The sequence below is a fragment of the Rhipicephalus microplus genome, chromosome 5 (genome assembly GCF_043290135.1).
Source record: "Rhipicephalus microplus isolate Deutch F79 chromosome 5, USDA_Rmic, whole genome shotgun sequence".
Classification (NCBI taxonomy): Eukaryota; Metazoa; Arthropoda; class Arachnida; order Ixodida; family Ixodidae; genus Rhipicephalus; species Rhipicephalus microplus.
In genome coordinates, this window is record NC_134704.1 from 76,234,796 (window position 1) to 76,259,373 (window position 24,578).

The window sequence follows — 24,578 nt, forward strand, 5'->3', positions numbered from 1 at the left end:
TGACGCATTACTGCATTTTACCAAGAATGCTGAGAGGACTACGGCAGATTAAAAAAAATGTGTTTTTAATGTTGAAGGCACTTGACTATGGCGCAGTGGCATCTGAGCCAAGGTCGCACACTTTGAACCTTAACAAACCCACCAGGCCTGCGCGAAAAGCGCAGCATAGTCATAGCGAAAGCTCGGTCTTTCAGAGTGTTTTCTGAACACTCTTTGGGTAGCTGCTACAAGCACGCTTGCTCGGTACCCCCAACACCATAAATATTTATAATTTCTGTGTAGTAACAACGATGATAATGATAATGATGGTCCTTGGATCATTGGCAAGTGCACTCTTGGTGATCGGCCATGAGTCGGACGGATCATACATACTGAATTTATGATTATTATTTAGCAAGAGCTAAGATAATTTTAAGATAATTTTAGGGGCGAGGCTCCTTAGGGCGTGGGCTGTGCGTCCACTGTAGCCTGTATGTAGCCACCTCTAGTTTAGTTCTTGCAGTGTTCACTAGATGGCGGTACCGTCCCCTGTATGTAGCCACCTCTAGTTTAGTTCTTGCAGTGTTCACTAGATGGCGGTACCGTCTCCTGTATGTAGCCACCTCTCGTTTAGTTCTTGTAGTGTTTACTAGATGGTGGTACTTGTAGCTGATGATGAAAAGATGCAAGATGTTATAAACTAGAAAGCGGTACTTGTAGTTGATGAAAGACGCGAGATCTTATAAAATAGGAATGATGTCACATATGGCGCGTGTCATTGGTTGAAGGCAATCGTTCGATTTAGTGCGGCGACGTACGCTAGGGGGAGCGATGTAATAAAATCGAGTGGGCAAAATGTACGGAGGATTCATGGTTTACCAGGTTTACCTCCGGAGCTTCGCCCACTCATCATCATTCACATCGTGGATATGGCGGCACTTTTTTTTAATGTAACGTTAAGTATGAATAATTGTAATTTCAAGTTGCATTATTTTGTTTATTCTCCCCGAGACTGAAGCTCTTTTGACTAGGAAGGCTGACTAAATATTTGTTAGTAGTTGATACACCTACCAAATCTATTCGAGTCGCATATAGATTTTTCGACAGCTTTGAAAATATTCCTGTCAGAGTGTCCCAGCGCAAAGGCCCCAAATGATAACAGAACGGCCGACGTAACCAGTAGAACATTGATTGATATGTGGGATTTAACGTCCCAAAACCACCATATGATTATGAGAGACGCCGTAGTGGAGGGCTCTGGAAATTTCGACCACCTGCGGTTCTTTAACGTGCACCCAAATCTGAGCACACGGGCCTACAACAAACCGGTAGAACATGTTGCCGCAATATAATTTCTTAACTGCGTTTTCTGTGTAAGAAAAAACGTTGGCAGCTCAACAAGAATTCGATAGTGTCGAGTTCGTTGCAATAGGAGCAAAAAGGGGAGATCGCCAAACCCGCCCTGTGCATGGAAAAAATTAGATTTGGAATTCTGCAACGCATTATGGTAAGCTCGTCTTGCTGCACACCATTTCCTGCTCCAAGAGAACTGTAGGTACAGAAAGTCCGCTGATGAATCGAGACTTGGAGTAAACACAGAGAATGCATACATTCTGAACCTTGCCGCAGCAACAAACGCCGTAACAGGAAGGAGAGAGAGAACTCGACCTGTCAGAGAAGCTTTCGACAGAGAGTCCACAACTTCATTGAGTACAATTATTTTGTGTCCCGGTACCCAAATTAATCGCAGGTGTCGCAAATGATGAGGAACAAGTAATCGCAATAATCTTAAAATATTTGAATCTGTTGAAGCAGTTAGTGCCGAACGCAACGGCAATGAATCTTTAACTATAGCCACAGGAGTAATAGGTAAAGGAAGTTAACGTTGTGCTAATATAATAGCCAGGAACTCGGCCAAAATGTTTGGGTGTAATCAGAAAGTGACCGGTCTAGTTGTGTAGGACGGCATTCACTATGCAATCCTGCGTCCTTCTTCTGAGAAGCGTGGTATCCGCTGCACACTCGCAAGGAATTTTGTGCTATATTTTCATGCTGTAGCTGACGATGATGAATTATTAGGCCTGAAGTCGGTATGCACCACAAGTAATAAGTGATCAAGAATCTGTAAGTTTCGTTACTCTAAAATCGAATAATACTTTATAAGACCGCTCAATTGTTTGTCGATCCCCCACAGTAAGTATGAGCCACAAGTTAAAGGCAACAAGAACAAGAACAAGAACAAGCTTTTGTTATGGCTGAGAGCATTGGACTACCCATTAGTTACGCAATTTGCATTGTATGACGCCTGGTTGTTCCTCTGCTGTTCTAAAACGCTTTATTACTCATATTAACGCGATGATTTTCCCGACATCAAGCCTGCCTAAGGCAAGCTTGCAGGAGCGTTCCAAGCAACTGCGTGGCTCAGTGGTATAATACTTAGCTGCCACGCATGGGGCTCGGGTTCGAATCCCACTGTGTTCTTTAAGCGTTCTTATTTACTGTTTTTTTTCTTCTTTCGTGCGATAGAGGTTACGGACCCCGGGGGCAGTGGCTGCGGACAACTACGGCGCGCACGTGACCCGCGTTGTGATCTCATAACAGCTTTCGCTCTGAAAAATGACAATGGCGCAGTGGACAGTGTGCTTGGCATCGGTTGCCGCGGACCCACAGGTCGCGGGTTCGACTCCCGATGACGTTTTTATTTTCTTTTTTTTTATACCACATCATAGCTCCTACTTGTCATTGCGTATGCTGCATTTACACACTCGACAGTTGCACTTTCAACTGCTTGATGGGGGTACCAAGAGACTCGAAATAAGTACAGTCGAAAAGCGCAAAAAGGTTTGCTGAAAACGGCGCTATATTTGACGTATAAAGTAGCAAGGCAGAGATGGCATGCTTAACGCATAAATTCACAGCTTAATGAACGGAACAGGCGAGTAGCGGCTTCAACAGCAGACTCCTGGACAGGAGCTTTTAACGGTCTCTTTCAAGGGCTTCGGAGAACAGGTCGTTTTGAAAGAAAGCGACACTTAGTTGGAGTACTTCCATCTGGTCCAGTTTTGTGTGTTTGTGTGTTTTTTTTGAGGGGGGGGGACAATCTCGAGTCAAAAGTGCTTGTCCATGACCGCTCTTGTGCGCCGGAATTTGCCATTAACAACCTCGTTAACCTAAGTCTCAAGCCGTACTTCAAAGATGGTGCACCAATGGCAGACCCGCCCTGGGGTCCGGCAAGGCCGTCATTGTGAGACTGCTACTAATTACTCTTTCTGGCGTTTCCAAACAGCTCTTTCTTCAATTACGTTCACGTGTCTTTCAAGTTTCGCTAACGCAAAGCGTCACATAAATGGCATCTCTTCTTCTTTAAAACCCCCTTTTAATGTTTCTAAAGAAGCAGTATTCTTTATGGGAAGCACCTGCTTCTCCTTCTAAGATTCTTTAAAATATTGAAGTGTACCCGACAGTGTAGTGCATATGCTTAGCTTGTTCAGAATGCGCACACACACGCAAACACACACATACACACACAGACACACACACACGCACCCACATGCACACACACACACACAGGTGGGCCCACGGGGATGGCAAAAAGGAGGGCGTAGAGCCTGGCCCGTACTTTGACGTATCGCTTTTCACGCCTTATATTCTGGTAGCGGAGGGTGCTGCGACGAGTTTTCACTCCCGCCCCTTTACGGGGAGACATGTGCACGCTTATGCGCACATGCACACTCCAACTACTTCATCTTTCTGCAATTTTCACTTATACGGCTATATTTTTGCAGAGTATTCACTCGGAAACGATGAAGTGTTGCTGGAACTGCGTGGCCTGCAAAGAGAACCAGTATGTCAAGGACGAGTACACCTGCCTGGACTGCGAGAGGGGCTGGTGGCCTAATGAGAACCTCACGGGTGAGGCACTTTGCTTTTAACGCTCTTTAGAAAAAAAATAGTAATTTTATTTAAGGCATCGAAACTTTACACGCAAGGGCAAGTAATTTCATCAACCTATACAGAGCACGAAGTGAGATTGTTCTGAGAATGTCGCGCAAAAACGGAGCAGCGTTTGTTTAAAGGAACGGTGACACAAATATCAAACTCCAGTGGCAGCATTCATTCGATTGCTTGGTATGAATGGCTTTTTTTAGTGAACTATGAATGGGGTCTGCCTCGTAGACGTTGTTCTATTTCGTGCTCAACGGCGCGTTCCCGTCCATGAGACATCGACAGTATCTTGACGTGTCCGGCGAGCTCTTATAGGCCACGCCTCAGGCGCTGAGTGATGATGAGTGAACAGTCATGACTCTGACACATTTAGTGTTGTTATCGCGGTATTTTCATGTTGCCCATCTGGCGGGAAGTACAATTAAAAAGTTCACAAGAATCAACTTGCTCAGGATAGGGTAAACTGTAGATCATTGCCAGAGGCCCCCATGATATAGTGAATTGAAATATAGGCTGATAAACAGTCTGAATATAATGGCTATGATGATGATGATGATGATGGTTGTGTTTTGTATATCTGCGAATATACTGTAAATAGTGCTCTTTCATTTAGAAACTACACACCTTTCTCCAGGTTGTGTTCGTATTCCCGAGGAATACATCCACTGGACTGACAGCCAGTCGTTGGCGGCCATGAGCATAGCCATCCTTGGCCTAATGGCCACGCTGGCTGCCATGATCATCTTCATCCGTCACAACGACACGCCCGTGGTGAAGAGCTCGACGCGCGAACTGTCCTACATCATACTGATCGGCATGTTCCTCTGCCATGGAACCACGTTCGCCCTGCTGGCCAAGCCCAGCGCACTCACATGCTTCATCACACGCGTGCTCCCCGGTCTCAGCTTCGCCATGATATACGCGGCGCTCGTCACCAAGACCAACCGGATCGCAAGGTACGTTGTCTCATAGATCAATGATCCTTATTACCTTTGCATCACCTTCTTACAAGTATGAACACGTAAGTCTTTAGTTGTTTTCGGGGTACATTCACGCAACGTTCACTACAGCCTGTGGTGATGATGACTGTACTTAAACGGAGGTTAAGTGCAGGCTGTGACGACACCGTGGCTCGGGATCCTGGTGGTCGCCTCGTAGGTGACCATTAGGACTTCGCTTCGTCTTAGAGGCAAAGCGAAGGGACTGAAACGAGCGCAATGCAACATGCGAGAAAGGCGAGGCAAAAGTAGGCATACATATTAGCTGTCTACGGCTGTTTTTGACCGTTGGCTAATAGCAAATGAAGGCTAAATGGACCTGCTAAAATGAGCAATGCGTGTCAGCTCGTGGAACGGGCAAAATCAGGGTTCTTCACTCAGAGCTGCTAAATCGGGTCGTCTGAAAGTGCTGAATCATTGAGCCACCCTGAGTACATCAGTCACACACAAGCGGTTTCCGAGAACAGCGCACCGGTGATTTGGTGAGCGTTGAGGGTTCAGCGCTTATCCGCTCTCGGCACGCGCATTGAGTGTTTGCCGACTGTATGAGTGGTATGATTGCATTCCTTCGTGCAGATACGAGTCTGCCTGAGTCGCCTGCTCAGAGACACACTGAACGAGCGTCGCCAGGCCTACACCCCTTGTCAAGGCCACTCGGTTACAGGCACCGAGCCAGCTGCACTTCACCACGAGGCGCAGCGCAGTTCGTTGAGAAGTATTATAAAGCACCTCGCGCCAGAAACGTACTCGAGATGTATAATCGAAATGAGCAGGACGCGCTCTGTTACACTCACGTCTTTCTAAGCTCTTCTCGCAAAGTGGGGGCGTTAGGTGCAGCCGACTTTTACCTATACAGCCGCACACGGCCTGGTAGCAATCGCAGTGATCAATCTGGGACACAAGGCCACCGACAGCGCGTAAGAACCCGCGGTCTCCCATTTCAGACGGGCATGCTTATTTGCCGTCGGTGTTCTGGTACTGAGAATGGGGTACAGAGCGCACTTAAACGTGTTTCACGCCTCACAAATGCGTCCCTTGCTGCCATACGAAATCTCACGGCTCCTGTAGTTGGCGCCCAAGGTGGCTTTGAGCTCTGTCTGTATCCTCTTGCTTGATAGCACTTCTTGCAGATCATGGGGCGTACTGCTAACAACTTCGAAGGTGGGCTATTATCGGTAGGAAGATTAGAAAGCGTAATCTCTAGTCAGGTTGCATCAGTGACTGAAACGTCACGTCCGAATAGGACGAGGCATTTCACCCACTGTGCGAAAGCTGTTATATGATAATAAGGGCCTTTCGTGGCACCGTAGTTGTCCACCGTTGCAACCGTCGGGGTCGGTAACCTCTTTTGCTCGAAACAATAAGAAAAAAATTCAAATAAGAAAAATATACTCTTGATGGAACGAGGTTCGACCCTTGGTCCTCTCCATGGCCGCCTAGTATTGCATCACAGTTACATGCCCGTGCTTGAAACTCCTTTGCAAGAAGACGCTATACAGGTGTCATGTTGGGAAGGAACCGTGTTAACATATGCAATATGGTGGGTTGTAAAAGCGAAATAACGACCAGGTGTTACACAATGAGAATTCCGTAAGAACACGTCATCTAATGTGAATTGCGTCACAAATGGCTCGTTGAATGCTTCCAACCCATTACAAAGGGCTCAGCCAAAATTTATCGTCATAAGTCACCGCATGAGCAAAGGGCACGTGATGCCTTTCACTTGCGTAGAGGTTACATCGCTTCTCGCAGAAGGACAAAGAATGCCGTTATGGGTGCATCCAAACTTCACAAAATTTATGATTTATGGAGTAGTGGCGCCTTTTAAGCATACTTGTATTGGTAACCCCCAAGGAATTTTACAACGGGTTTTAGAAATGCAGCTCTTCCTGCTTTCATTGTGACGATGCTGCACGTTCTGCGCAGGCCTGGCGCCACTGCCACCGCTGGTATCCGTAGACGCTATTGTTCGATTTGATAAAAAAAACGAAATAAAAAAAATCGCAGCATATCTACGGAGTGAATGATGATGAGTTGGGGCGAAGTGGCCTTTAGCTTGTCCGTCCGTTCGTTCTTGCTTGCGTCCGTCCGCGCGACAATCTGTGCGTCCGTCCATGCGTCTGCTTGTCTGTCTGTGCGTACATCTGTCCGTCCGTTCATGTGTCCATCCGTCCGTATGCTAGTCTGTCTGACCGTCCGTCCGTGCGTCCGTCTGTGCGTCCATCTAGTGAACACCGTATCGCCATCTCGCATCCCCTGTGGCACATACCCAGTCTAGAGCGGGTATGTGCTAAGCGTATCACGCCGATGGACAGGGGACATTGCTCGACACTAACGAGCTTCGCCCCTAAAAAGAGGTGTCCGTGATGAAACAGGCAACACGAGAGTGTTTTATTCCGGTGTCCACCACCGCAACGGGTATCTGTTAGAGATATGACGCCGTAAAATATAGACAGTTTCAAAGTTACAAGCGTTGTACCCCAAAAAATTGCTGGTCACCACATTTACCAGCTCCTAACGTCGAAACTGAAAGCATGTTTTCAAGTATTTTTCAAGGATTAGGAAAGCCTTTGTTTTGTTTCTCACATAAAAGGAACGTGCGTAATGTACAGGAGAATCTTTAATATCTTTCATGTAGCTCAAAACAACAATTATTTGAATATGTTTTGCCAAATAAAGGAAGAAAACTGTAGAAAATCAGCGGCCTATTTTCTAAAGCTCTTGTTGTCTACCGATGATATTAAGGCACATCGGTAGACAGAACGGGATGTAATCAAGGGCCTGTGTTTGTAAAGAATGGAAGGGTCTATACAACAATTGTTGCCAAAGAAAAAAAACTGAAGAAGTAGTTCCGCTACCAGGAGTCGAACCTACGACCACTTGTTCTGTAGCGCGGTGCACGTATCGACTCGGCCACAGAGGTACGTTTTCAGCGTACTAACGGGGAGCTACTTGTATACGCCATTTACCATTGGCGCGCCTCAGCGCTTGGTGGCTTCAGCATGCCCTTCTTATTACTAGCGAGATGGCGCGATGGCGGCAGAGGGCGTGCCTTAAAGGTCGTCGCCCCGCGCCTTGCGACCTGCGCACGCCCCAACAGGGCGTGGCCACTCGCGCGCGTGCGTTTATCTCATCACGGGGTTGGTTTGTACATCTTTTGCTGTTACCGCAAGTGTGCGCTGAATGTACAAAGAACACGAAGGTCACTTCACTCGCTTTAGAAGCCGCATCTGCATGCGAAAGGAGCGTGCTCCTAACATGTGCCACTTCTTCGCTAACACTCCTCGTGTGTATTCATGTGGGCTTGTTCCGGCGTCCTTCTTTGAGTTTGAGCAGATCATTTTAAGGGGTTTCATGTGACAGTTAACTTGCGCTTGCCCAGTGTATGTTTTTTCGGGCGTCCTTTCTACTTGAGGAGTGTGCTGCAAATTTCGAACTCCTTGCCGTTTTTCACGTGACATTACACTTTACGTTCCTTCACTCCAGGGGCGAAACAATGCACAGTAAACGCTCAGCTACATCTGTTAATGCACGTTTCGCTATCGTGTTATGCCGATTCTTATGACACAGGGATCGGTGTCACACCAGTCCCGTTAATGAGGGAAGGCGATCGCCGGGCTAATTCCAAGGGTCGAAGTGTCGGCCCCCCGAACCGCACCACAAAAGCGTGGACAATTTAGAAGTGGTCCTTTTTGGCGCGCCAGCGGACGCCGGCTATGGTCCAAAGAACAAGTCAGAGCCGAGAGTTGATAAACAAAACAAATACTATATTCTCAAAAATGGCAGATCGAAAACAATACACAAGAATGCACACTCCACAATAGTTACATACAATACGTCACCAAACAAACAACGTACTACACAGTACAATCAACCACACTTGAAACAACGGACACAGACAACAATACGCACTACAATGCAGCCGCATGCACTGAACAACCAAGACACTTAAAGACTAAAGAGATATAAAACCTATTCAGTCCAAAGTCCTTGGAACCAAAGACTAGATGATACTCTTCCGAGAATCACTCACTCAAAGTCCAGCGTTGTTGTCGTTCCGCAGCCCTCGAAGTTTCTCTTCCAGGAAACCTCGCCGAAGTTTCTCTTCTAGGAAACCTCCCGTCTTCAATAGGCCACTCTCCAAGCTTCAAACTTCTTCGCCCGAACACGTCGGCTTCACACACGCAGCTGTCGCCACGCGTCTTCGCTCGATAGCGGTAAACACACACTCTTGCCTGTAGCTCGAGTCGTCACCCCTCAGGTAGACATCCTCTTCATTTCCTGCTTCGTCCCTACGGATGAAACCTTCGCCGACTACACGGCGGATCCCTACGCACTCTGGCGCTACTTCCGTCTTCCCCTGATCTCTCGTCTCCGCTGCTCGGTTAAATACCTTCCGCGCGACATTCCAGAAAGTTCTCCTCATTTCGTCGTCGCGATGCGCAGCGGAGGCTGGGGAGAGGCGCGAGACTGTACGGGGGCCGTCCCCGACAGATGACTCAACTCGGAATACACGCCCCTTTCCTTCTGGAAATTTCTAGCGCTTGCCCGGCCGCCGCTGTGGGGTGAGGAGGTTCGTCGGCGAAGCCACGCTTCCGAGAGGAGAGGCGTCGCGCGTTCGGGGAACCTTGGATGCTTGTTTTCTCTTTTGTCTTTTTTTTCGTTGACCTCGCCGCGTCTCTCTGGGCGCGTTATCGCAAGAATTTGGCGGCGCGCCCGTTTTTAGCGCTCGTTCTGTGACACTGCCCCCCACTTTAAGAATATTATCATATAATATTCAAAACCTCACAAACGAGTGCGAACAGTCCCCGCACACTCAAAGACTGTAACATAGTCCGTCGCTCATGACACGTCACATTCGCAATAGATCGGCCAATACAATCTTACATTGTAGTTCAATTCCACAACACATGAAATATAGCCACAGGTACACGACTACAACACTTCATCACTCATTCCAAACAATACAACGTACAAGGTTCTCTCATTACAACAAATATACAACACTATACATCACACCACAGCACAGACACTTCGACACTTGTGACACAGGATAACAAAACATTAACACAACGTATGGCACTCAGCACTGCCAAACACATTCTTATTCGACTTCAGCACTTATCCTGTGTACATTGAGCGGCGCTTGCGCCCTTTCTTGCGGTGTTCGCTCGATCTCTTCTTGTGTTTCCACGTTCTTTTTCGGCGAGCTATTTCCAACGACGATATCTGAGGCGGCGTCTGAGCCATCGTGGTCACTTCCGACACTGTTAACGGGTGATAACACTCAACCGATCCTGTCACCCGCTTGTTCACGTCCCGACATTTGGCCTGGCTGGCCAACTCCGTCTCCTTTGCTCTGTCGGTCGGTTGAGGTCGTGCCGACGTAAGTCCAGTTGCCCGGCCCGTGAACTCGTTCAACACGATCATCTTATCATTCATAGTCCCTTGTACCGCGACTTCACCTTGGGCTCGAGTGGGATCCGTCACGGGTTGCTCCTCCACTGTATCTCGCGGTCGTTGGGTTGGCGAGGGCTCTATCTTAAGGTCTTCTCCCAAACATTCCGGATCATTCGGTCCTCGCGCCCCGTCGATGTTTCCGATGACAAGGTCGTAAAGGGGGGTCGTCATACATAGAGCCGCAACCTTCCCGCTGAAGTATGGGGTTTCAACCTCAATCTCTGCTTCGGGAAGCATCCGAACTGTACGGTCAATTAAGCAAACTGGTTTCGTTTTGCCGGTTAACTGACTTTCCCGTACCAAGTTTCTCCGCACGATAACAGTGGAGCTGCCGGTATCTCTTAACACCGTAATCTTTTTGTCCGCAGCTTTTCCTGGCAGCGTTGGCATTCCTTTCGTAAAACCGGTTGGCTGTTTTGACATTACAGCACCCACAATAGGAATTTTCTCCCCATTCTTCAACTCTACGAATCCATCGGTGACGGCATTATTATCAGATTTCGGTGCCGCTTGCACACAAGATACCTGGTGAGTTTGACTCACTCCGTTCCGACAAGCGTCTGCTTTGTGCCCAGTCTGACCACACTTAAAACATTTTACTGCCGTAGGGCTCGTAAAGATCGTTCGACAGTTTTTCGCGCGATGACCCACTCGGTTGCACAGAAAACATCGCGGAATGCTCTCAGGTGCACGCTTCTTTTCTTCGGGAGCCAATTTCTTCGAATCATCGGGACAATCCTTCTTGACCTTGGCCAAATTAGTTCCACCTTGCGCTTCCAAGAATTGATCAGCCAATTCAAGCATTCCTTCAAGTGACTCAGCCTTCGTCTCTTTCAAGTACAGCGACAGGCTTGGGTGGCAACTGGAAAGAAATTGTTCTCTAATTAGGAGCTCTCTAATCTCATCGTACTCCTGCGCTGTCCCTGAAAGTTCAATCCATCTGTCGAAATAATGGCAAAGTCGGGCGGCATACTGCGTAGCCGTCTCACCATCAGCTGGCTTTCCTGTCCTAAATCTGTCCCGGGATCCTTCTACAGTGAATCTAAATCGCTTCAGCAAAGCAGCTTTCACCTTTGCATAGTTGGCTGCATCGCTCGGCGTCAGCCTACCGTACACAATGAGCGCTTCACCACTCAAGCAAGTACTCAAAGCAGTTGCCCATTGATGTTCTGGCCAATTCTGGCTCTTCGCAATCGTCTCGAATCGGTGAAGGTACGCGTCAAGGTCGTCCTTCCTTTCATCAAACGCCACGAGCAGCTTGCTTGGGTTCAAGCGGAAGCCATGATCTTCCCGTTCGCTGCTTTCAACTCTAGGTTGGACGGGAGTTTCACTTCGCTGTTGCAACCGGAGCCGCTCGAGTTCCATCTCGTGCTGCCGCTGCCGTTCCCTTTCAGCCATCTCCGCTTCTCTTTCTTCTCTCGCCCTTTCGGCTGCCAATTTTTCTCTCTCCAGCTCCAACTTCAATTGCTGCTCTCTTTCTTCTTTCAGCTGTCGCTCCTTTGCTTCTCTTTCTTCTCTCGCCATTTCAGCGGCCAGCCTTTCTCTCTCTACGGCCTCTTTCTCCTTCTGGCTTACCCACTTCCGTAGTTCGGCACCAGAAAGACCCATCTTCTCACCAAGAGCTACTAACTTTTCGAGATCCATGGTGTCTCGCAAATAAAGTCTTGCCGCGTGTAAAAAGTATCTGCCTAAATCAATTTATCGGAACACTCCATTGCACTCGTTAACGAGAACACTGCACAACACACAAAATCGTTCCGATAGCACTATCAACAACTCGAGGCTCTTTCTCACTACTTTGGACACACTGTGCACCAAAAAGTCCTGTCGCGGACGCCAGATTAATTGTCACACTGGTCCCGTTAATTAGGGAGGCGATCGCCGGGCTAATTCCAAGGGTCGAAGTATCGGCCCCCCGAACCGCACCACGAAAGCGTGGACAATTTAGAAGTGGTCCTTTTTGGCGTGCCAGCGGACGCCGGCTGTGGTCCAAAGAACAAGTCAGAGCCGAGAGTTGATAAACAAAACAAATACTATATTCTCAAAAATGGCAGATCGAAAACAATACACAAGAATGCACACTCCACAAAAGTTACATACAATACGTCACCAAACAAACAACGTACTACACAGTACAATGAACCAGACTTGAAACAACGGACACAGACAACAATACGCACTACAATGCAGCCGCATGCATTGAACAACCAAGACACTTGAAGACTAAAGAGATATAAAACCTATTCAGTCCAAAGTCCTTGGAACCAAAGACTAGATGATACTCTTCCGAGAATCACTCACTCAAAGTCCAGCGTTGTTGTCGTTCCGAAGCCCTCGAAGTTTCTCTTCCAGGAAACCTCGCCGAAGTTTCTCTTCTAGGAAACCTCCCGTCTTCAATAGGCCACTCTCCAAGCTTCAAACTTCTTCGCCCGAACACGTCGGCTTCACACACGCAGCTGTCGCCACGCGTCTTCGCTCGATAGCGGTAAACACACACTCTTGCCTGTAGCTCGAGTCGTCACCCCTCAGGTAGAAATCCTCCTCATTTCCTGCTTCGTCCCTACGGACGAAACCTTCGCCGACTACACGGCGGAATCCCTACGCACTCTGGCGCTACTTCCGTCTTCCCCTGATCTCTCGTCTCCGCTGCTCGGTTAAATACCTTCCGCGCGACATTCCAGAAAGTTCTCCTCATTTCGTCGGCGCGATGCGCAGCGGAGGCTGGGGAGAGGCGCGAGACTGTACGGGGGCCGTCCCCGACAGATGACTCAACTCGGCATACACGCCCCTTTCCTTCTGGAAATTTCTAGCGCTTGCCCGGCCGCCGCTGTGGGGTGAGGAGGTTCGTCGGCGAAGCCACGCTTCCGAGAGGAGAGGCGTCGCGCGCCCGGGGAGCCTTGGATGCTTGTATTCTCTTTTGTCTTTTTTTTTTCGTTGACCTCGCCGCGTCTCTCTGGGCGCGTTATCGCAAGAATTTGGCGGCGCGCCCGTTTTTAGCGCTCGTTCTGTGACAATCAGTCATGTTATTTTTTTTTCTGTTGTCTGGACTCCTCAGTTGGTGGTTCTCACTGCTCCGGCTTCCCACATGACCCACTAGGCCCCAGTTCAGCGTCTTTCGTTACATGTATTTTCCGCAATACCAGTGAATCCCAGTAAATACATCAGAGGATACAGCAAGCACTGATTCTTTTTTGATTGTGCGTGCATTCTGTGGCCAGATCCTATATGCTGCCGGTATGACTGGTTGACTACATTGCAGGAAATGTAATTTCATTGTGAATAGTAGGTGCTAGCGGCCCCTTATATTAGTTGTGTACAGAAAAAAGAGCGTCGTGCTGCTGCTTGTATTCTCTGAACAAAGGCGGATCTCCTCTAAGAGATACTGCGTCGGGTTACATTCTTGGATTAGCTTATCGACGTCATTATTACCGTGTAACTATAGAGCTCAGACACTCAAAGACCTCGTTGCTATATTCACCTTGCGGGATCAGCACCAACATGTTCTGACATGTGTTTACAAAACCGTATTTCCCGCAACTTCATTATGAGTAGCTTGCAAGACAAAAGGTAATGTTGAATGCCGCTTGTTGGAGTATATAGGAGGACTTACAGAACGGAAACTTTCATTTGAGAGGACGTGTCTTGACTGTTCCTGATTGATTCAGGGATAGGACCGATGACCATGACGGGAAGGAATTGACGTACTCATTTAAGGACATTGTGTCTGAAGCGGGGGGTGGGGGGGGGGGGGGTTCGGTGACGCCAGATGCGAGGCCTCACGCCAATTGACCGACATATTGCTGGCTTTCATACTGTGCCGCCGTGCATGTCGGCAGCACTCCACTCTTGAGCCATTTACAACTTACTTGAAATTTCCTAATCCACGACTGCTGGGACGCTTCACAAGATTTACACATGTGACTGGCATTGGTTCTGCAGGATACAGAAACGAAATTTTATTGTGTTCTTGTTTGGCTCAAACAGGCAGGCACAGGGAGACTTAGCGTACAAACCTGGCTGTACTAATGGAAGTTTGTTGGTCTCAGAAAATGCTCGATCCGCTTACCATCGAGTCATTATATTTGAAAGTTTTAGATGGAAGCCCATTTGTTAATGCCACTGCCAATACTGAACTATGTAACTCCACCGTATTACCAATTCTGACCTCGCAGAATCCTGGCCGGCTCCAAGAAGAAGATCATCACCAAGAAGCCCCGGTTCATGAGCGCCACCGCCCAGGTGGTCATCACGTGGCTGCTCATCTCCGTCGAGGGGGCCATCATCGGCGCCATGGTGGTGCTCGAGCCGCCCGACTCCATGTTCGACTACCCGGCACTGGACCGCGTCAAGCTCATCTGCAACACCACCACGCTGGGCATAATCGCTCCGCTGGGCTTCGACTTCTTTCTCATCGCCATGTGCACGGTGTACGCCGTGAAGACGCGCAACGTGCCGGAGAACTTCAACGAGGCCAAGTTCATTGGCTTCACAATGTACACGACTCTAGTGATATGGGCCGCGTTCGTGCCCATCTACTTCGGCAGCAAGCACAAGGTCATCACACTCTGCCTCTGCATCAGCTTCTCGGCCGAGGTCGCCCTGGTGCTGCTTTTCATGCCCCGCGTCTACATCATCCTCTTCCGGCCGGACAAGAACAACCGCAGCGCCTTCACCACGGCCAAAGACGTGCGATGCCACATTGGCTACATGAACTCAAACATGGCCACGGCCACTGCCTCGGGTGCCTCGGCCGTTTCCAGGAACTCGTCGCACTCCACGTCAGAGTTCTCCATGGAATCACCCAGGTGAGGGAAAACATTTTGACTCATCTGATTGTGCGTGGTCGGTCAGAAGGTTTCGTTCAACCTGTTAAATTAAATTTGTTTGCCAGAACTGCATACACAATATTTTGGATAAACTTACTGGCAGGCTCGCTGTCAGGAATGTTCTTCGGGGGGTGAGGGCGCATTTTTTAAAGGCCTTAAAACACCTATTTTCATTTATTTTCAGGAAAACACCCCCCATCATACAAACTTCGGAAAAGGGGGGGGGGGGGTGTAGGGCACCCTTTCTGGCTACGAGCATGCTTCTGGGCTTAAGGCCGCAAAGTATAATGCTGACGGGGCCCATGATACCATTTGCATGACAACGTGTGGGAACGTGTCAAAGTTTACTAGTCATAAGAAATCGGTAGTCGGTAAAAATGCGTCACGCATGTAGCAGGGTGTTTTTAACATACTTAGCTATGCGTTTACCATTACCACAAACTCAGCTATATGATTGGGTGTACGCTGGAGAAAAAACTGTTGGCTTTGAGGTGTATGGAACAATAGTTTAACTTGAAAATTATGTTATAGGTATAGTCTTACCATTGTAATTCCGGTAATTTGTGGTTTTTTCGTCATTTGTAGTCATGCCATGCGTCCTAGCTGGTATTACTAATTTTCATGTATTGCTTACTTGTGGTTTTGCGTATTACAAGGGAACAATAGTGTTTTTTTTTATTTATATGTATACGGCTTCACTGCTATGATCTACGGTGAGAATGGCAGCATTGCTAAGTAAGTAACACGCATATGGTCCCATTGACAAGAGTTTCGTTGAAATTCTTACTGTAAATTTCGGGAACTTTGACACCAGTGTACCGCGAGAAGCAGTAAATGAATGGCGAACTATTTATGCGAGATCGTTTGCTGTAATGCAATGCGCTGTTAGGTTAGCGTATGCAGTTTCCATGCAGCCTTCGAACCTAAACACACCAGGATCAACAAGAAAAAAAAATCGGTGCCCAAGCACTCTATACAGATGGAGCTAAACCAGTGCAGCTGAAACGTGTGACCATGGTGTTTATCACGAGCTGGGATCTGTCAGTTTGTTTCCAGCTGTGAATTTCAATTTCTCTATCACGGCCTTTAGGCAGTGCGTGCTTCAAACATTTTTTTTTGGTGACACTAGCCAAGTTTTCAATAAAAACACCCAGGTGATCTTATAGCTCGAGAATCATGGTGGACTGGGAGCGTCCATATCTATATTTGCCGACAAAACGCGAAAATAAACAATGGCACAAGAATGAAAACCCCTACATGTAGTGTATGTTAACATCGTTTTTGCAATATTGTGTCTGCACAGTCACAAACCACCATGCGTTTTACCTCTTAGCCATATTGTAGCATATTTGAAGCAACGCAGTTATACGAAAAATAATCATTAAAAATAAAACACCGGTGTTCTGAAGAAACGTTAGTACCGAGGAGGGGATGGTAGGATTCTGCCCGCAGCTTGGCAACGACATCTGATACACATGCAGGAGCTCACAGCGTTGCTTTTTGACCCAAAGTTTATTCAGGCGACTGTGGCGTGGCTGTGTAAGGCTCTCTTCAGAAGCCGCATTGCGCGGTCGTGTATGTATGCGTGCCTATACACATCACCTGCAGCGGAGAACGCGAAACGAGGTTTTAAACACAAACATCACAAACACACACACACACGCACACACATACACCACACACACACACACACACACACACACACACACACACACACGCACGCACGCACGCACGCACGCACGCACGCACACACACTGAGAAGAGAAGCCAAGCAGCCGAGCCAACAACAAATCCTCTTTTTATGCGGCACCGGTGGAAAAGCTGCCGTCATCGCCGCAGCGTAGTTGCCTGTCACGGACAACACCATTATTATTATATCTTGTTGTTCTCTATTTGCCTGAACGACGTCACCAGCAGCTGCCACCGCGACGCTGCTGCAGTACGCATGCCTGCCTCGTATTTGGGCTTTGGTGCTTGGCTTTTCAAAGCAAGTCACGCATGCAACAACCTGCATAAGGAGTGGAGCATGTGAATCCCTCCTCCCCATCCGTCTCACCTACGTTGACTGCCTTCTTTTCAAATAAAAAAAAAGTTCACCCGATTTTCTACCTTCTGCTTCATCGGATTCCTCGTCTCAATCCTTTTGCCAGGATGTTTTTTGACACAGCAATAATGCAAAAGAATTTGGAATGGTAGTTTACGAGAAAGCTAAAAAATAAAAAAAGCAAGAGAAATTCAGAGATGCCAGGAAGATTGTGTAATACAGGGCTGTAGTGGAGTTTTGTCTGGTAACGGCTTCGTGGTCGTAAATGTTTGTTCTTGTCGGCTAACAAGATATATCTACGAACGTGTATGGTGCTTGTCAGCATGAGAAAAGTCTTCTGATAGAAATAATATCAAGTAGAAAGAGACGGGATCGCATTACTTCAAGCCAACCAAGAGTAGCGCTAGTTTACCCGCTACGATATTTTCGCTATTATACACAAGGATGCGTGTACTTAAAACAGGGTTTCATGGCGCAGCCGGCACACCTGGCTATTACGCACCAAGTCGTTCATATAAAAGAATGTAAGATAAAAACGGGGAAGTGTAAACAAAGCGTGAGCATCGGGTTTACTCTTTCTCCTTTACGGACAAAACCATAAACACTGCCATCTCCTGAAGGTCACGAGATGTAATCCTAGGCGCAGCGGCCGCATTTTATATAGGTGGAGGCGATATTGCTTGACGCCCTTGCGCCTAGATTCGGCCGCAGGTTAATGAATTCCAGGTAGTCGGAACTTCCGGAGCCCTCCACTGCGGCGTTGATAAGCATATCGCGGTTTTGGGACGTTAAACTCCGGATATTATTGTCAGTTTGCGCTCGTCCTTCGTATACTTGTGCACCCTTTTCATGTGTCCTTCTTTGTGTTAGAGGATTGAGTGTCGAGCTGTGACAGCTCTTCGTGCTCGTCCTGTGCATGTTCTTTTCGTGGGACCTTTCTCCTTGGGGAGCGAGCCGCAGCTTTCAATCTCAAAACATCCAATCCTTTATCCATGTGGTCAAACAATGGAAAATAAAAGCTCAACAACCTCTATAATTAACATTTCGTTTGACGTGTTTTTTTTTACTTAGTGGAACGAACATCCAGTGACAATCTTTTCGCTTTTGCAACAATACCCGGTCGAGAACTTACATCGGGTTGGACCAAGAAGGTTTACAAAAATGCTGGAATGTAAATTCTTGCCTACGAGTGAAGCCTTGCCAACCGTAAGATGGCGGCTGCGGCAGTCATCTTACTAGCGCATGATGAGCTGTTGGCGTTCGGCGACTAAGAAGGAGCGTTTTCCTCGCATGCCCAGCGAGTTTAACGTGGCTACCTTTTCGGATCAAAAAGGGCTCATACTGCGTCCTTGTGTTACTATTTCTTTTAGGGGCGAAGCTCCTTATAGCGGCACTCGTTCGTACCTCGTAGTCGTAGTAGTAGTCGCAGTGTGTAACAAGTGTTACATTTTGACCTCGAAGGTGGTGCCGGTGAGAGATTTCTTCTGTGCGTTGTTGAACAAAAAAAAAAAATCGCAGCGCATGCGTGTTAACTAAAAGCCGAATTCTCCTGTCTCTCATTCACCCTTAGCTGCCATTGCCATGTACATTGAGTATTATCTGACAAGAAAGGGTTGCTCTCGCTGGGCGTAACCTCATAGGTTTTAGAAAGGTTTAGCGGGCGTTGGGCCGCAGTGCCATGAATGCAGTGAACTAGTATATACCATTAACTCGAGGTGGTTAACGGTGGGAAGTAGACACGAAGCGCAAGCCGTAAGAAAGTGTGCGTGTGCCTCCTCTCGTTCAGTCCTTCGAATGTCCGCTGGATGACGGTGCTTCTATATGAGGATTATATGATGAAAAGATGCTAGAAGGTGGTACTTGGAGTGTTGAATTGGTGGACGAGCGGACACACAGACAGCTGCATGGACGGACTGACGGATGGCTGCATGGACGGATGGACGCATAGATGGACGCAGGAGCAGATGCATGGTCGAAAGCAGGGACGGACGCACAGATGAACGCGCGGGCGCATGAACAGACACACGCGCTCATGGGCGGATGGACGCACGGGCGGCCACACAGACGCACGCATGGGTGGACGGAAGCAAGAACAAATGGACGGACGGATGCTTCACCCCACTATGCATCATTCAATCCGTGGATATGCTGCCATTTTTTTTTTTTGGTTCTCCGATCGCAAGCCCAGAAGATGGGGTCACCTTGATTAAAGAAGTGTCGAAGATAAAAATATTGAACGAAGCGGGCCTGTTGTAAGACGAACTTGAACTTCAGCATGGAAGAGGCTGTCCAAACACTTGTACGATTGGCGTAGCCAGTAGCGGTGGTCCAGTAATTGAATCTGCATTTAAAATGACTGAAAAATCGTCCACGCATCTGAAGACCGTTACTGCGCCTAGATCGGCTTCGCCAAGTAAGCTCTTCAGATGAATTTCAAACTTGGTGTGGTGTGGTACAGCCTGGTATCATGGTCCGGACTGGGTTTAGACTGTTGGTCACGACTACCGCCAATTTTCTTCGGATTCGCAAGCGTCTAGACCTGCCGAAGAAATTGCGATGAAACGTCGTCGGTAAAATATGCATGCGTGTTCGGCGGCCTTGTGTTCTTTGTGTTTTCTGCGCATTTTCTGTGTATTTTTTTGCGCTGTAGTGTACCAGAAATTTGTTCCCTAGGCACGAAATTCTTGGCTACTGCATCCAGCGCTTTGTCGGCGACGTTGCTTCTCGAGAGAACGACAAATCGAGTACTCCCCTAGGAAGCTGGCCAGTTCTAAATATTCGTCTGCTTTGTTTTTGTGCAGAGAAAATAATAAAGAAATAACGGCAATAATGTGGCACATCCAGTTGTAGTCGACGCATACGGATAGCGAGGTTTTTGTTTCGCGTTCCAGCGATGCTAATGCAATTACATTGTGCATTGCTCTGGAGTTGAACAGGCTTGGTTAGAGTGATTCATAAGAAAAAACGCAAAGCAACGCGGAAGACATGTGTCGGACATAAAACAAAGCGCAAAAATAAATAAAAAAATGGAGTGAAGTTTGTGTGAGGCCTTCGGGGTATTCTGCGTAACGGCACGTCACGTATGCGTTGCAATGAATGGATTAGTGAATATGAAAAATTGCAGTAAGAACAGCGAAATTAGATTATTGCAATCAGTGTAGACGAAATCGTTTTTCATCTCTACTAAAATATTTTATACCGGAATACATGTTGTACTTGCGCAGTTCTAGACTAGAGTAAGCATTGCTTTGTGTCATATAGCATTTGTCGCCGTGTCACATGAGTCATTCGCTCTACTCTTGGGTATCCATGTCAAGTTCTGAAAACCGCGCATAGTACTTGACCAACGCTAACCCTGCATACATTATTCTAAAACTGTCTATACCCGATATAAGTTTGAGCGACTCGCGGATGTCTGAACAAGTTATGCATCAAATCAAAACCATAGAACATTGATAATCAATAATAAGAAGAAGCCGGCCTAATTTCACATACTACCAATCCCTATGCTTTCTGGTAGCTCGGGGCTCCAGATTGTCAGCGAAGTCGAAACAAGCACCGCGTTGTTGTCATCGTACTACGTAATCTACTTCGACGCTGAGCAACTCCACCCTCGTTTCACTTCTCTCCGGTGGTAGTGGTATCTGTAGCTCTGCTATATATAAACGAGTTCTATACCTTTTCGTTTGCTGCCATTCATAGTTATATTTACACTGTATTCGGCCGGCAGTGCGCGCCAGTTGCAGCTTTACAGCTGCCAACTTGGAGCCTCTGCTACATGCCTCATCCTCTGTTCGCGCCCGAGGACACGGTCGTCCCTTCTCGTGTATCACCCTTTCCTCCTCTCCATTGTCCCTCGCAGTCCATGTTCGGTAGCTTGCTGCGTGCCATTGATCTATGCCGAAGCTGTTTGCGGAAGAACTGGATTAGCGTGGCCTGTGTTCTTGTTCCGCGTTTTCTTGTCTACCGCGTATTGTAGCAGGAAAACTTGCGCATAATTAACGGTCGCGCAGCGCGTTCAATCACTGGAAACTGCGCCGCCTTGCAGCGAGGTTGCATGCATCTGTTTGTGTGCGTGAGTGTGCGAGGGGGACGGTAGTCTGAGGCTAAACTACGACACGCTTACGGACAAGAGCGTTGCGTCCCTTCTTGACATGTGCAATACACTGTTAGAATGAATTGTTGTAAGCAGGAAAAGAGAAAAACTTGCGATCTTGGTGCCTGCTGCGTAAACCTCACGTTTAATGAACTATCGTGGCTTAGACATGATAACATGGCCTTGTTTTAAGCATAATCAAAGAAAAAGAAAACAGATGTAACGCACTTTCGTTTGTTAGTTCTACCTTACTCTAAAACTACCGCAACTCCCTTAATCAGACCCTAGTCCGCCTGGTGGTCGCAAGTAGCGCAGCGCAGCACCAGTACTTTCTACAAATGAATTTATTAGATTGGGTAGACTCTTATGGCGTCTCCCAAAACACAGGTCATTGCGCCGTGGGTGACATCCACGTGATGACCGAGAGATCGAGCCTTTCAGCCACTTCGAGGGATTGGTGGGCAGACCAGAGTTGTTATTACCAGCATGCTTTGATTGATTGATATGCGGAGTTTAACGTTCCAAAACCACAATATGATTATGAGAGATGCCGTAGTGAAGGGCTCCGGAAATTTCGACCACCTGTGGTTACTTGCATGCTTTCGGTGTAGTGTAGTGATTAGTATTGAATATCATTGTTGAAACACAAATACAGTCTCCCTTTCGCAAACGAAATGTAATACCAAAAGGGTTTTTTTGGGTTTCTTTGACCTAATCCTTCATGTGTTTGATGCAGAAACCACACCGCAGAGACAGTCATCAAACCACCGCCCACACGAACCAAGAGCCTCAACTTGCTGGAGCGTTTCCGGGCGAGCAAGCAGGACCGCATCGCAGCCAGCGTAGCCCAGCACATCCGGGCCGTGCGAGCCGCCGAGGCGCTCGACCGACGCACGCACCTGCGGCACTCAGTCGAGCCGCTGTTCGGCACCACAACCAAGGTGCCCGCGCAGCGCACCTCCTCCGACTCGCCTCCCGGCGCCCACGAGCGCCGTAGGCTGGTGCAGCAGCAGATCGCGTACGGCGCCGCGTCGGCCTCGAAGCGCGAGGTCTCCTGCCAGACGACGGACGACCTGGTCGAAATGTGGATGCCCTGCCTTCGCAGGCGCATTGCGCGCTCCGAGACGCTCATGTCGACCTTGTCGCCCGACGACGAAGACGACGTGGCGCCTGGTCTCCGACACCGGAAGCTATGCCGTCACGTGCCCTCCGTTAGCGACGACGAGGTTCTGGACGTCGTGTTCCGCGGCGGTAGCTCGCAGCAGCAGCATCACCACCACCTACCGGGCGGCTCGGTCCGGTATGGTCGCAGCGTTTCCAGCAGCGGTGGTGCTTCAGCGGCCTTCAAGAGCGACGAGTCCCTGCTGGAAGGCGCTTCCTCGATCGTTGAGGAGAGCGCCAGCAGCGGCAGTGAGGACGCCGCCGTCTACAAGAACATTATCATCAGTCTCGGAAGCCCCGACGCGGTGCGAGTGCGTCAGACTCCAGCATCTCCGGTGATAACGCCCCGTCGCGGCAGTAGCGGTGCCAGAAGCATAAATAGCGGCGAAGACGCCATGGCCGCTGCGTCGACATCTTCGTCCCCGTGGGCTGAAGTGTCGGCCCAACTACTGCTCAGGTCGTACAATGGCAATGCTCAAGGGACCGGCCAACAGCCTTCGTACTGGGCCGGCCCATCGACAGGATGCTCAGGCCAAGAACGCTTCGGCAAGTGAATGGTTCGGCTTTCTCTTCGATGCCCCTTACTGCTGTGGCTACAGCAGTAACCATTTCAAGGTACCGTCGAGTGGTTTGCAGAATAGGGGTTTGTTTGTTTTCTACTTCTGTGAACGTGTCTCCCCCGGCGCTTCTTAATATTCCGACGAAACTTTTCTATCTATCTAGGCCAAATTTCTCAAGTCCGAGACCTTCCCCCCTCCCCCCCCCCTCCCACAATGTCTGCAGTTTTCAGACGTGCAACCCCCGGCAAACGTGTGAATTGCTACAACAGCGAACGGCGGGTGGTTCTGCTACCGCGGCCCTTGTTGGTGTTCTTTTGTGTGTTCTGCGCATTTTGTGGGAGCAGCGTGTGCGTTCCAAATGAAACGCCCGCGAATCGTGCCGCTCAAGAGTGTCATCACTTCTTTACTTCGGCTCCCAAAGCCTGTCTTCCCGTGTCGTGGGAGAGCACATGCGACATCCGAGAACCTATCTCTCACGCGATTATGAATGTGACCTCTGGCAGCCTCTACCCCACAGCCTATCGTGGTCGACCGTGTGTTCCTGCTTCAATAGGCAAGTGAAAGACAGCCCGTTTCATTGCTGGGTGCACGTGGGAAAACCCTTTACGTGCGTGTTACGAAATGTCTACACCGTTTTCCTTTCTGTTGACTGAACATCGTCGCTGCCTGAGATGATGTCCACTGTCCGTAGTCAACCTGTGTTACCACGTAGTCTATAGTATGCGGAGTACTAATAACCCCGATACAAAACCTACCATGCACAGACGAGCTGTGAAACTCGAGCAGTTTTCACTATTTTTCAGCGCGCTACTTGTAACCACAGTGATGTTAGCTTTTTTCAATGTCGACAAAGTCGATGCGAGGTCACAGTTTTTTTACTCATCGCCATAAGTGTATTACTTTATTACACAACACATTCCCTGCTTCGTGTGTTGCGTAAGCGAAGAAACAATGCACATTATTCATTTTTATCGCTGCCAATACGAACGACACCGGCGAGAAAGCAGCTTTTCACTCATTAAAACATTCCCAACGTCGTTTCGGATTGAACTGTTTTAAAGGAAGGTGATAGGCAGATAAGTACGTTCATTTTGTTCAGTGCTCTCTTTTTTGCGTTTCTCACAGCTAGGCTTTCATCTATCGCTATTATTTATTGTGGATGAGTCAGTAGGCACCATTTATTTCGCGTTCAAAAATCACAATAACTTGCTATGGAAACAATTAGCTCTAGACATGAATGCCGTTCCTTTTTAAATCATGAGTTTATATTGCACGCTGGCATTTGCGTATGTCTTCTGACTATGGTGCTGAATAAAGTAGTCAACATTGAGGTTCATAAAGAATCTGCGGCTAGTATGTAGAGCAGACGTGAAGTATATTTATAAAATTTTGCGTTACTGGATTGCAAAATAATATATTTATATGGTGCATTACACGTGGGAATTGGAGTGACTTTTGAAGGTGTGTTTCGAAGCTCTAGTGGATTGACTAGTTAAACATTAACTGAAA

General features: G+C 48.1%; 1 protein-coding gene across 1 annotated transcript in view; it reads left to right on the plus strand.

Moving 5' to 3' along the window:
• LOC119174401 (metabotropic glutamate receptor 5-like) overlaps positions 1-23,232 on the plus strand; it is a 165,052-nt gene extending 141,820 nt beyond the window's left edge. The window contains exons 9-12 of the mRNA XM_075895697.1: positions 3,765-3,891; positions 4,559-4,880; positions 14,555-15,187; positions 22,085-23,232. Coding sequence (XP_075751812.1) covers positions 3,765-3,891; positions 4,559-4,880; positions 14,555-15,187; positions 22,085-23,063 — 2,061 coding nt within the window. The 3' untranslated portion in view covers positions 23,064-23,232. The remainder of the gene's footprint in view (positions 1-3,764; positions 3,892-4,558; positions 4,881-14,554; positions 15,188-22,084) is intronic.
• Positions 23,233-24,578: the final 1,346 nt, after the last annotated feature.